The 14106-nt window shown below is 39.8% G+C and overlaps 1 protein-coding gene across 1 annotated transcript; it reads right to left on the bottom strand.

Moving 5' to 3' along the window:
• Positions 1 to 1905: 1905 nt before the first annotated feature.
• Positions 1906 to 12175, bottom strand: SETD9 (SET domain containing 9). Its single transcript, XM_081317801.1, has 6 exons — positions 12047 to 12175; positions 8925 to 9292; positions 5890 to 6013; positions 4154 to 4269; positions 3319 to 3424; positions 1906 to 3146 (listed from the first exon to the last, which is right to left on the bottom strand). Exons 1-6 carry the CDS (start codon positions 12130 to 12132, stop codon positions 3059 to 3061), a joined length of 888 nt encoding a protein of 295 aa, XP_081173927.1. The 5' UTR covers positions 12133 to 12175; the 3' UTR covers positions 1906 to 3058.
• Positions 12176 to 14106: the final 1931 nt, after the last annotated feature.

Below are 14106 nucleotides of genomic sequence, written 5' to 3'. Positions count from 1 at the left end.
GGTGCTAACCGGATGGTCGGAGCGCGTCACCGCTCACAAGCAGCGGGGGCGCGATCCCGGATGTCGATACGGCCCTCCGTGCACACACCTACTGCCATTCCCTATCGTCGTGGGGATTTGAAGCCCCACCCCAACACATCCAGAACCAGCCGCCTCTAACCCAAGCCCCGACCCGCCGGGACCCCAAACCGGCCCGGACTGAGTGCCGGTTAGTAATCCCCTCCCCTCCCTCACCCTCCCTAACCTTTTAAAATAACCGGCTAAAAAGTAGATCAGAGGCCTCTTGATACGTCTCCGCTCGAGGCCCCTATTTAAGCCCAGCCACCTCTCGGGGTCCCAACAGTTGGGCCCGTCTTTAAGGGGAATGCAGGAAAGGGCGGCAGGTCGAATCCTGCTGATGTTAATAATGGTTAATAATGGGTGGATAGATGATATTAATAACATAAAATCCGGTAGATGTAACACAGTCCATTAGTCCAGATCAGCTCTTACCTGAGGTGGAACTCAAGAAAAGAAACCCCAGCCGTCCTCTCACTACGGCTGAGGAATCCAGTCTATCATGGATAGAGTAAAGGATCCCGGGGTAAACCTACCCCACCTGGTCTCTCACACCAGTTGGGCGGTTGATGATCAATCCAAGACCGCTGTTTACATTTTTATTTTATCACATTTTACAGAGGACCTTTCTGTGTCATAGCAGTTAGGCATACCAGTAGAACCATGTTATATCTCTTACAATGTTATAAACATGATAATCCTTGACACCAGTCTGGTAACTTTTGGGGGGCTTTTTGTTAAGCATCTTAACAGGTTAAAGCATTCATAACTACTAATGAGTTGCAATACTACCTGCCCAAAGCTTAATTTGCTGTAATGAAATTTCTGAACAATAGGAGCAGCACCCCCTGTAAATTGTGCTGTCCCACTCATGCACACACATGCGCGCACACACACCATGGTATAAGGAGTCTTTATTAAGGCTTCTGAGACTGAATTCTATTCCCCAGCAATTCGTGTGCTGGCTCCAGTTCAACCCCAATGAGTTTCACAGGCTACTCAAATGAAGCCAACACTCATCCTCAAGGCAAGTCCAGACCACTAGGCAAAAAGTAAGTTCAAAGAAAAATCCACAGTTAAAGGCAACAGCTGAAGAGGCATCTGAAGTTCAAGGCAAGAACACACAGCAAGCAAACTTTCCAACATCGCTCGTGTCTGTCTGCTGTGCTAAATAGCCAGTTTATGGTGCAGCCCATCAAGAGTGGTGTGGCTGCCTTCTCTGCTCCTGCCTTATCTCTGCCCTACCTGTTCTTGGATCAGGTGCAGAAGGCAGTTCCTCTTCTTCATCACTGACAAGCTGCAGCTATGCTTTAGTCAAATCCCTTTCTGAATGCTGCTTGGAGCCATTGACCAGTTCCCCTCCAAACATGCCTGGAACTGGTTCATCCTCTGAGCTGACATCTGCAGAGGTATCTGGGGAAGCGTCCGGCGCAGTCATCACGTAAACATTCCACTTTTTTTTCTTTGCATGGCATAGATGTGTTTGACAAGCTATTGTCTCTATAGATTCTCTAAAAGTGTCCACTGAATTGTAATTTCTAATGTGATGGAAGGAATATTATTAAATACAGTAAATGGGATGTAATCATATATCTGAACCCCCAAAATGTGATAAATCCCTGTCTTACACTATTATATACATGATTATTATTTTTTTAAAAAAAAGCTGAACAAATATATTGGGTGTTCTTGTGTATCCGCTAAGAGGTAAGCTGATAACATCAAGAAAAAATCTAATAAGATTATAATTAAATATATTGAAATGACTTCACATATATATGCACTAAGCAATTTATTTTTGAGCTATGAAACTTCAAAATCATAGTCTATAATGATACATTTGCAATGCAATTTGGTAAATGTGTGATAGGTATTATTCTATCAAAAACATTCTACAGAAAATAGATCTAGATATATCAACAGCTATCAACAATATTAATTCATTACAAGGGAGGTATTAATGTAGTATTTGTTACACTGGAAAAAAGTTCTCAGAAATCTACCTAAATTCCATAGCTTTAAATATAGTTAAAAATGGACACAAGCATATCTACTTTTAACAATTTCTTTTTAATGAAATTAATGTATCAAAATCAATCTCAAGACTCATTTATTTGAAAGCAAATAAAACTCATCTAAATCTTTTCCGTACAGAATTCCAAGAACTATTGATGAAAATAAGGATTCAACTATAATTAGTTGCTGAAGATATTACTCTAGAGGAGGGTGGGGCGAGAGTTCCTGTTTTCAAAGACTTGCAGGTGCAGACTGCACATGGATTTGTTATTTCTGTCTGAGTGTCAGACATAACATAATTCTTCATAAAAAGGTAGTAACCTGGCATGTATATTACCATATATATTACATATCATCTATAAAATGTATAACAACTAAAGTATAAGCACTTCTTTGGTTTATAGATTTTTAAAGTTAACTAAATGGACAAAATCAGGGCTTTTTTTCTCATAGAACGCTTAGAACGGAGTTCTGGCACCTTTTTTGGATGGAACCTTGTAGGGTAGGCAAGGCGGGTTGTATGACATGTGTGAGTTCCGGCACCTTTTTGTTTTACAAAAAAAGGACTGGACAAAATTATTTTAACAATAGTAAAAGAAATGATAAAGCCATTCAAAATCCAAAATATGAGTGTATTAAATCCAATACATTTAAAGAACAACAGAGGGAGACAATGAATAACTTGAAGTCTCTGTGCTGGACCCAGGTACACTGGGGAACTCTTTGTTTATTTCAACTCTGGTGTTTGTGGAGTAAGCATTTCCCAAATAAGTTATGTCCCATAATAATCCACAAAGTTTAAATTTCAGTCAAAGCTTTCAGATAGGCTATTGCTATTAAAAAAACCCAACAAGGTTGACTAAGTAAATATATAGTTGAAGGCAAAGCCCTCAATAAAATTTTTGTACCAAAATGTATCTTCAATAATTCTTTGTTAAAGGATACCACATTTGGTTTAAATACTGTAAAAGTCCATAGTTGACCATCAAGAAATAACTGTGTAATAGTTTGAAAGCAGTTCTTCTCCTGGGCCAATGTCTCGGAGAGCTACCAAAACCACACATCTCAAGGACCTGCAAATTGAATATTGCAGGAAAATAAGTTGGTCTCGATTGTGCATTGATATTTTTAACAACACAAGCAATTTTTCCTCTGTTCCAGTCCTGATATATCCTACTTCAAATATTTGACAATGCTTAACTATTTAAATTATTCCAGAAATATTCAAAAATACAAATTTCTCACCTTTCTATTTCATGGCTGTAGTTTATGTTTGGAAGATATTGTTTAAATTCTGTAGGAAAACATTTAGGTATGTTCAGTTCCTGATAGCAAACATTTGCTTCTTTTTCTGATGGAGAAAAGAGAAATATCTTAAATGAAAAAGAGATGCCTGTACATTAATATACGTCTGAATTTATTCAAGCAAAACAATCCCTTTTCTAAGCCCTTCTGCAGGAAATCAGCAGGCTGAGCCCGAGGGAGGGATCAAACGCGTAATAAGTCTTGAGTTCCTTTGTGCCCAAAAGAGATCCAAGTCCAGCCCACCTTGAATTCTCTTGACTCTTTTCTACAGCTAATTTTCTTTGACCACTGGATTCTTGTAGGGAGCTTTAGCATACAATAAACCTATGTATTCATTTGAACTGCCTGGACTCCTGATTTTCTGTGCTTGACACCTTCTATGAACACAGCTATAGCCAGTTTGTTCTAGTGGATAAGGCATCAAGATAGAAACCAGGAAACCGTGACTTCTAATCCCCATCTTAGCCATGAAAGTCAGCTGGGTGACTTTGACCTAGTCACTCTCTCTCAGCCCAACTCATCGCACTGGGTTGTTATTGTGGAGAAAACAGGAAGAGGAAGGAGCAGTAGATATGTTCACTGTCTTGAGTTGTTTAAAAATAATAAAAGCAGAATATAAATAAAACCTACAGACTATTCTCTGATGTAGAATAAACCTCCACTATTTGCAGAAATTATAAATATAAAGCCACCGACGAATTAATATTTAGGCAGACTGACAACATGCATAGCAACTTCAATTTTAAAATCTAACCAAAGGGAAAAATGGTCTTACCTGTTGAACAATTATTAACATATTGTCCCACAGCCAATGGATTTTGCATAGCAGTTGTAAGCCAAAAGGCATCACACATTTTTAAAGGACCAATCTGATCTCTTTTGCTGCATGACCTAAATGATATTATAACATTAGCCACAACATTCTATTTTGATTGCTTCTTGGGCAGTTAAAAATTGCATTCACTTGCTAGAGCTGAATTACTGTACTCAACAGCCCTATATCCTGTTCAGTGGTGGAGCTAAATATCTGTTTCAGCAAACTATAGTAAGAGTTAGTATGATACTAATGACTTTTTAAAGATTCTTTTAAATTAAAACAATGAGAATTTGTAATTCTGTAAATCTGCATACCAAGACACTAGAATCCCTATTTGTTCAAGAATATCTCTGAGACCCCATAATAAATTACCTAGTAGTATTAGAAAATAAAACATGGAAAGTGAGCACAGTTTAGTATTTTGTTTAGAAAGATGAGTTACTCAGTAAAAAATCAGACACCATCCTGATAGCCTGAAGGAAATTAGCTACTATGCTTTATTGTATAGATTTTGCATCTATTTTATGAATTGACTAGTTCTGCAGAGCAAATACAGCAGGCTCTCAAAATTTTAAATGTTCTTAACATCAAAGACTATATCAGAGGTCTGATAAGCAGAAAACTGAACACAAATTTAAAACATGGTCTTACACATAAAGCAGCTCAGAGCACTTCTCTGCCACCATTGCTTTTATTCCTCAAATCCTCAAAACCTGTATTGAAGCCAACTGCAACTATCTTTTTGCTGGCCTCAAAATGCTGAGTACAGGCAAAACATAGCATGAGTCAATCAGCCTGTCCTTTAAATAAAGAGAGTGCAAGAAACTGCATTCAGTTAATACTCTGAACTGCTACTATGATCCTTCTCCATCAAAAAGGAAAGAAAATAACCTATAAGAGTCCTGTCATTCTGTAATTTTAGTATATCCTGTAGAAATCAACACAAACAGCATTTTACGGTAAGATTCTATACTTTTGGCAAGGTAATACTAATGTTTATCTACTAGTTTCAGAGGAAAGACAATATAAACAATTCATATTTGAGGAGTGACAGGATGACAGAACTGTGGTTGAGTATTGGCTATTTATCCAATACCAATAATCTATCCAAAATGCATCCTTCAAGAGCACATTATTACTAAAATATATATTGATGAGGCCATATCTAAAGTATAGCTCCATTTCCTCTATTACATAGAATCCTTATTTCCAATAAGGAGCATCCATGAAAGGAGGTCAAAAACCTGTTGGTTGGTGAGTGTTGTTTGCACTGAATTCAGGAACTGTGTGGCAAGAGTCTCCATCAACAAAAATCAGCATTTCAAAATGCTGGGGGGAAAAAAACTAACTACTAGGGAAGCCTAACTTTTTGAAAGGACACTCTGCTTTAATGAAGATTCAAGTGAAGCAGCCCTTCAAAAGATGACCCTCTCCCTTATAAAGACATAAAGTAATAAATGAAATCACATGACTCTCCTCACACCTGAAAAGAAAAAAAAATCTGATTGGTGGATAGTTCTGGAAGATCTCCGGACACACAAGCTAAACCATCTCTCAAAACTCACATAAATCTGCTTGAGACCTCTTGATTATACTCTTAGATAAGGTGAAGTTTTATATGGCATAAACATTAGGAATAATTATCAATTGCTCTTTATTTATATCAATATTTAATTAATGTTATCATGCCTTACCTGTATATAGCCTTTGAGATTCCCCTATTATTTCCATCAATAAGTACACCATCAATACACCTAAATATAAATGGATTGCCAATGGATTGAAAAAATATGGGTTCGTGATTTTCATAGACTGTGCCTGTTTTTTTAAAAAAGCAATTATTTTAGATCTTTATGTGTGTACCGCTTCGTGCCCTGTATATATAAAATTTATTTATTATTTATTAATTCGGTTTATATACCGCCCTACTCCCAAAGGACTCAGGGCGGTTTACAAGGCAAAATTTAAAAACAATCCAATATAAAATTAAAATAAAATTAAATTAAGTCTAACCGCAAAAAATTAAAATCACAATTTAAAAACATTAAACCCCTCAGTCCAGACCAGATAGCTCAAATAGCCAGGTTTTTAGGTCCCGGGGAAATGAACGAAGGTCGGGGGCAGTCCGGAGTTCCGTTGGCAGTTGATTCCATAGGGCAGGCGCACCCACAGAGAACGCCCTCCCCCTGGGGATCGCCCGTCGGCAATCCTTGACCGGCGGTACCCTGAGGAGGCCCTCCCTGTGGGAGCGCACAGGACGATGGGAAATTGACGCTGGCAGCAGGTGCTCCCTTAGATAATCCAGGCCCATGCCATTTAGGGCTTTATAGGTCATCACCAGCACCTTGAATCTCACCCGGAGGGCAACTGGAAGCCAATGCAGCTCGCGGAGGTGTTACATGGGAGTATCAGGAGACTCCCATCACAACTCGCACGGCTGCATTCTGCACCAGCTGAAGCCTCCGAGTGGTCCTCAGGGGCAGCCCCATGTGGAGAGCATTACAGTAGTCTAGCCGGGAGGTCACGAGCGCATGGGTGACTGTGCGTAGGGCATCTCGGTCCAGATAGGGCCGTAACTGGCGCACCAGGCGAACCTGGGCAAAAGTCCCCCTGGCCACGGCTCCTATATGATCTTCCAAACTGAGCCGTGAATCCAGGCGTAGCCCAAGTTGCGGGCCCTATCAACGGGGGGTAACACTTCACCCCACATAGTTAACGATGGAAAAGATTGGTTAGTCTGAGATGCCGGTATGCACAGCCACTCGGTTTTGGCAGGATTAAGACAAAGCCTGTTTCTCCCCATCCAAACCCGGACCGCCTCCAGGCAACGGGACATCACGTCGAGGGCATCACTGGGTTGGTTCGGGGTGGAAAGAAAAAGCTGGGTATCATCAGCATACTGATGATACCCCACCCCGAAACCACGAATAAGCTCACCCAGCGGCTTCATATAGATGTTGAACAAGAGGGGAGAGAGGACCGACCCCCGAGGAACTCCACAAACGAGAGGCCTCGGGGCGGACCTCTGCCCTCCTGTCAACACCGACTGCGAGCGGCCCAGGAGGTAGGAGGAGAACCACTGTAAAAGAGTGCCCCCCACTCCCAACCCCCTGAGACGCCGCAGTAGGATACCATGGTCAATGGTATCAAAAAATGCCCCTTGGGGTGTGTGTGTGTGAAAGCCCTAATAAGCAGGCATATACATAGAATGAAGGCTACTGCTAAGCTTGTAAGCCGCCCTGAGTCTTCGGAGAAGGGCGGGATATAAATGGAATTAAAAAAAAAAGCCGCTGAGAGGTCTAATAGGACTAGGACAGAGGAACAACCCCTGTATGTATGTTAGCTGTATATATATATATAGCAAAATCTTACCCTTTTGTCTCGATAGCCTAGTATTCTTAAAACTTTGACATGGATTAAATACCATTTTACTTTATTGCAACTGCTGAATTACACTTATTTCCAAGGGGTTTTGTACATGATTTGTGAGACACGGTAGGCTGAATGGTAACAACAGTTCAAGAAACAGTTGAATGAGAATTTGAATACAGGTTCATGTAGTTGAAATCTTGAGTATTATGTGTACAGGTAGTCCTCAACTTACAACAGTTTATTTAGTGACTGTTCAAAGTTACAATGGTACTGAAAAAAGTGATTTATGATTGTTTTTGACACTTATGACCATTGCAGCATTCCCACCCTTTTTTTGACCTTCTGACAAGCAAAGTCATGTGCTTAAAATCTGGATGCTTGGCAACTGACTCATATTTATGAAGGCTGCAGTCTCCTTTTGCAACCTTCTACAAGCAAAGTCAGTGGGGAAGCTAGATTCACTTAACAACTGTGTCAGTAAGTTAACAGCTGTAGTGATTCACTTAATAGTGGCAAAAAGATCATGAAGTGGGACAGAATGCTGTTCAATTGTGGTCATATGTTGAGGATTACCTAGATCTGCCATGTCACACTGGTTTTATTTTACTAATTTATAATACTGATTAGTATGATAGTAATGCATAATGCTAATATCAATATGAAAGAGTGATATTGGCCATCTCTCCCCACCTCCCAGCCCAGGACTACTGAGCTGGTAATGGCTGTATAATAACAGGGGGGAAAAGTGTGCTATTTTAAAAAAGTACATATCATAGTAAATTTGGCCCCGGTCAATAGTATTGACAATCCTAGAAAACAGAATCAAACTGTTTTGAAAAACAATTGGGAAACACTTAAGCAAGGGATGTTGATTAGTTTGCAGGGCATCTGTTAACAAAGTTACAAAACATAACAACCTTCGCTTACTTCAAGTTGGTACTGCCCAGAAGACTAAATAAAGGTATCGGACCATTAATTCATATCAAGGAGAAGAGCTGTTGTTTAGGGAGCATTTAAACATATTAGATCCTAGTTCAAACTCTGCCAGCTCCAAAGGTCTTAAGAGACTTTTGACTTCAGTGTTGATACTGAGGAAAATGGATCCATTACAACCTAGTGGACAGAACTTGGAGGCCGGAATCCAGGACTCAATTCAAAAAGTGTTGAATTCCTGGCTTGCAAACAGCTGGGTTAATTTGTTAAAATATGAAAGCATTAATCATCCATCCATCCACCTACCCATCCTTCTAAAGTGTCCTCCACATAAGGATTAAACCTAAAGTTATATCTGCTGCACCACCTGATGAATCCAATGTAATGCTGTTTGTATATGAACTTATAAATAATATTTACATACCAGGATACATTGATACGACTGTTCCTTCTGGAACAAACCCTTTTGCTACAAAAACTCCTATTCCAGCTGACTTCAGTGAACTGGGTTGTCGAATAATGCTGAATCCTAATGTACTGAACAGAACTTCTTCTGGATTAAGGGCTCTTTGATGTTCTTGATCATCGTATATTGTTTTGGATAGTGTTTTAGATTGCACTGAATGTATTTCTGGATATTTTGATTTAATTTCTGGAATTACATTCAAAAGGAACATTTGTCTGTTCAAGTCATTTACAAATAAAGATCTAAACGTTTTCAATAATGTTTGAAGGACATCTTCATCGGAAACAATTTTGTCTTTAGATTCTTCTGGCACAAATCGGACAGTCCTGAAGTAAGATAGGAGCAAAAGGCACTGTAAGTATAAGAATTGTCATGATTTAAAATTCCATAAATTTGTAGGAGAAGGGAGCATACAAAAATATTTTTTCTTTTCATAAGAAAGTGTGTTAAATTATTAATAATGACTATAATTTCCAAAACATGGCTACTGTGATATCAAACAGACAGATAGACAGACAGGTTGTTCATTCCTAAACCTTATCCAGGCCAGAAACCTTAACTGCATGCTCCTTAGCACCTGTTAATGCCTGCAAAGGTCCTGTGTTCCTCCCAACCCTGCCTTAAAAAAAACCCTATAATGGTTGGTCTAGAAAAATATTTCATAATCATGTCTGTTTTGTGCTGAGATTCCTAGGTCAGTGATTGACTTGCTCTCTCAATGGTTTGTGTTTCTCTCATCACAGGGGAAAACAAAATATATGCTTTAGTGCTTGTTTTAGAATAAAATAGATGCATTTACAGTTGTACAATTTCCAAATAGCTAAAGTGTGATATGTGGCCCACAGCAGTTTCTCTAAATTTCAGATGTTAACAACGTTACTCAATGATGATGATATATTTATTCAATCTATATGCTACCCAACTCCTGGTGATTCTGGGCAGCTTACAATCGTTAAAACATTTTTTAAGACCCAAAGAATAATATTGAAAACATGAAAACAACATAAATCAAAGGGACAATGATAGCTGAGTGAACAAAAAGGAAGAAAGAGGCATCAATCATCCTGTCCAAAGGCTTGGACAAACAGCCAGGCCCTTCAAAATCCCAGTACATGGGGAGCAGTTTAAATTTCAGGGGAAGCACATTCCAGAGGGCAGGCACTGCTACAAAGGAAGCACACCCCAAGGTCCCAATAGGTGACACTGTTTCACTGCCAGAGTGAACCATTCAGACAGATACTATGGGAAAATCATACCCTAAGTTAGGGGTAGGCAGCCTCGGCTCTTTTATGACTCATGGACTCCAACTCCCAGAATTCCTGAGTCAGCATAGCATAGCTGACTCAGGAATTCTGGGAGTTGAAGTCCATGAGTCATAAAAGAGCCGAGGTTGCCTACCCCTGTCAATGTAGCTAGTAAAGCAGTTACAACTTCCCATTATCTGCAAGTGACTATGTCCACATAGTGACTAGAGTTCACAAATGTGAAATTACATTTGGTCCCCTTAGGATGCATGAGCAGTTCTGTTAGCCCACTCCAGATATTGATGAGAGCGAAATGCCCACAATCCATATGGTAGTATAAATTTGTCGCTATACAAACATTCACACCATTCTCCCTGTGTTTCAACTCCTTCAGTTGGCAGATTATGATTAATTTGTATTTAATAAATATCACTTTTGCCTTCTACTGAGGAAAGGTAGGGACAAGAATCAGTTCTAATGGCAACATATTTCAAACAAAGAAGAGACTTAAATACTCACTAAAATCTACTATACTTCTGATGACTGGATGAAGAGTTGGATGTTGCAGGGCAACCCCCCAACTTAAAACTGATTATTGTGATCAGCATCCAACAGAAATTTTATATATATATATATATATATATATATATATATATATATATATATATATATATATATATATATATATATATATATATATATATATATATATATATATATATATATATATATATATATATATATATATATATATATATATATATATATATATATATATATATATATATATATATATATATATATATATATATATATATATATATATATATATATATATTCATAAATCTCAGTTGCAAGTATTAATATCCTAGTAGACAATAAATAGGGATGCTGTGGCTCAGTGGGTTAAGACGCTTAGCTTGTCGATCAGAAGGTCGGCAGTTTGGCGGGTCGAATCCCGAGTACCGCGTAACAGAGTGAGTGCCTGTTACTCGTCCCAGCTTCTGCCAACCTAGCAGTTCGAAAGCACGTAAAAGTGCAAGTAGAAAAATAGGGACCACTACGGTGGGAAGGTAACAGTGTTCCGTGCGCCTTCAAGCGCTGGCTCTTTGGCTTTGAAACGGAGATGAGCAACAGCCCCTAGAGTCGGAAACTACTAGCACACATGTGCGGGGGAACCTTTACCTTTACACAATAAATATTTGTGTATGAAAATATATAACTGTAATTCCCTACAATTTCACTCAGTGAAATTTTCATCTTGCTATATTTAGTAATTTGCAAGGGAACCTAGAATCAGTTCAAACTTATTACAGACACCTGTTTGTTAATTCAGAAATCACAGATACAGGTTGGTGAGAAAGCCCACTTAAATCAAATGTGGGCCACTGTCACTATAGAATTGTCTTCATATAGCACATTCAGAAATACTTCCTTTTGACTTTTAATTATTCTTCTAAGTAAAAGTTACTTCATTGTACTTATGAAGAGAATGTGTGCCATTTTTTTAATCCATCATATATGGAGAGATGAGTGCAGGCTGTTAAACAAAAGTGGAAATATTGGGGAAGGAAGGGGTTTAGTGATAGGGAGAAAGAAACAAAGAGAAAGTGATTTAGTAAGCTTCGGTTCGGCTGCAAAATTCCGGCGAGGAGGAGATGGCAGCAATGCAATCAATCCTTCGGAATCCCGCAGCCCAGATCCCGCAGCTTACCAACAGCGCCCGCGACCAATCCGCAAAGGATATTCTCGGTCTCTCTGTATCGCTCTCCCCCAAGAGAGACTCTTCCTTCCGCGGCCCGGGAGGGAAAGGCGGCCGCGCGCCCTCGTCCTCACCTGCGCTTGTGGCGGAGATTGAGCGCGATCCAGGGCACGAAGCGGTACTTGTAGGCCTCCCAGCGCCTCCGCAATCCTCCTAGCATGGCGGGGCCGTGCCGGTAAACCGCCCCGCCGCCCGAAAGCAGGAGAAGGCACACTGCAGCGGGCGAATAAAACCAGGGAGTGTGTGTGTGTGTGCGTGTGTGAACTTGCTCCCGCAAATCTCGAAGGCGGCTCTCAGTTTTTTAGGGGAAGCTAATCTGCCTTTCGCCAATATATTTCGCCTTGATGGGGGACATAACCTCAAATAAGGGCGCTTAATCCCAACTTGCCCCTCGTCGAAAACCCTCCAGATCTGTGCCTCCCCAATTCGCAGTAAAAAAGTTCCGGAACCTAACGACGCGGGCAAAGTTTCTCCGGACATGTTTGAAGGAGGGGATGCTGGACATCTCGGTAGCAAGTTTGCACTCTTTTGTGCCTCTCTGGGAAAAATCTGGGCAGATGAAAATGGTGGGCAACAATTGTATATTATTTCCAGGCTTACTTACGGTAGGAGCGGAATATTGGTTTCGCGTTAAAGGCTTGTGCTGCAAGGCCTCCTGTGAGCAGTGGTTTTTGAGAGGTGATCGTAGCGATTAAGAGTGCTTGTAGCAACAGCCAGCTGCGGCTCGCACGAAAATTGATGAGTTAAAATCCTGATTTTTCGAATGTTAGATGAATAAGGAGAACCTTTTTGTAGTTCCCCTTTTCGGTCGAATAAGAGAATGAAGACTCACAAACTTTTCCTTTTCCTTTTTGTGGTGGAGCAGGTACTACGGTATGAAACTTCCTGCCCCTTGAAATTCGATCAACTTTTTACTGTAATCATTTAATCAACCAATTAACTATTTTATTATTTATTTAAAACATTTATATAGCCTCCCAGCTTTCCACCATTTGTCTTCATGAAACTTTTTTAAAAAAATTAAAGTGTTTCAGAAATATTGCCTTCTATTTTTTTGGTTCGTTTTGATTTTTTTGTTACAGTATTTTTAACATGTACATTTTTGTTGAGATGGTAACCCTCTGCATCTGTCAATTGAAGATAAAAAATTGAATGAATACTCATAAATAAATAATAAAGGGATAGTTTCTCCCATATTTTAGCAGAAAAGCAAGCAAACAGGGAAAGGGGGAAGGAAAGAGAATGGCAAGGTGGATGAATTGGTGGTGGTTGGTACAGGCATTGGGAAACTAGAAAGACCACGTTGGGGCAGATATTGAAGAAAAATCTATGTAGTTGTTAAGAATTGACAATGACTCGAGGGCACATAACCAGTCAATGCCTACTGAATTGATCTCCTATGCTGCTGCCTTCCAGCTTTTCTATTAGTTAGCATGGTAATGATTGTGGGCACAAGTATGTTTTGTGGAAATCCAATTCAATAAATAAAGAAAATGCTTGGCAAATTATGTCATATAGTATGAGTCACAAATCTGAGATATTCATAAAAGCCAAAACACTGCCAAGCTGCACTCTTGCTTTCCTTTGGCGTAAAAAATCCTTCAGAGCCAGAAGTCACATATCTGGAAGGATGCTGAAGAGTGATAGACACATCCTATTTGGTTTCCCAGATCCTCGAGTAGAGCAATTAGTTGGTTGCTGCACAGCAGATCCTGCTTTCTGCATTTGTTGACTTTAATTGTCCCCTCCCTGATGCTTTGGACTGTGTTGTATCCAAAGGATGTCTCAATCTCACTTGACAGGTACCATGTGTTCAGGAAGAGGTTGCCTGTCATCAGTAGGATTCAAGCAGCCTTTGGACAAAGTTGAGAGAAAGATGACTGGTGACAAAGAGGTTCCTTTTGCTGAAGAATCACAACAGCAGTGCTTCACCTTCTGCACACTCCTTCAAGAAACCAGGAGCCACGGAAACATTCCTCCTCAACACTGCTGTGCTTTCCTTGCCCCTTGGTCACCCTCCAATCAGCTGGAGCTGATAGTGTGGCAGTCTTATCATCTCACTAGGTGGCCAAACCCTGTTTGCCTTCAGGAGCTTTATTTATATACAAGTAATCCTTGATTACTGGTTTCTGAA

This window comes from Vipera berus, assembly GCF_964194415.1.
Source record: "Vipera berus genome assembly, chromosome: 2".
Taxonomy (NCBI): Eukaryota; Metazoa; Chordata; class Lepidosauria; order Squamata; family Viperidae; genus Vipera; species Vipera berus.
Note: the sequence above shows the minus strand (reverse complement) of the source record. Positions and strands in the feature narration are given on the sequence as shown.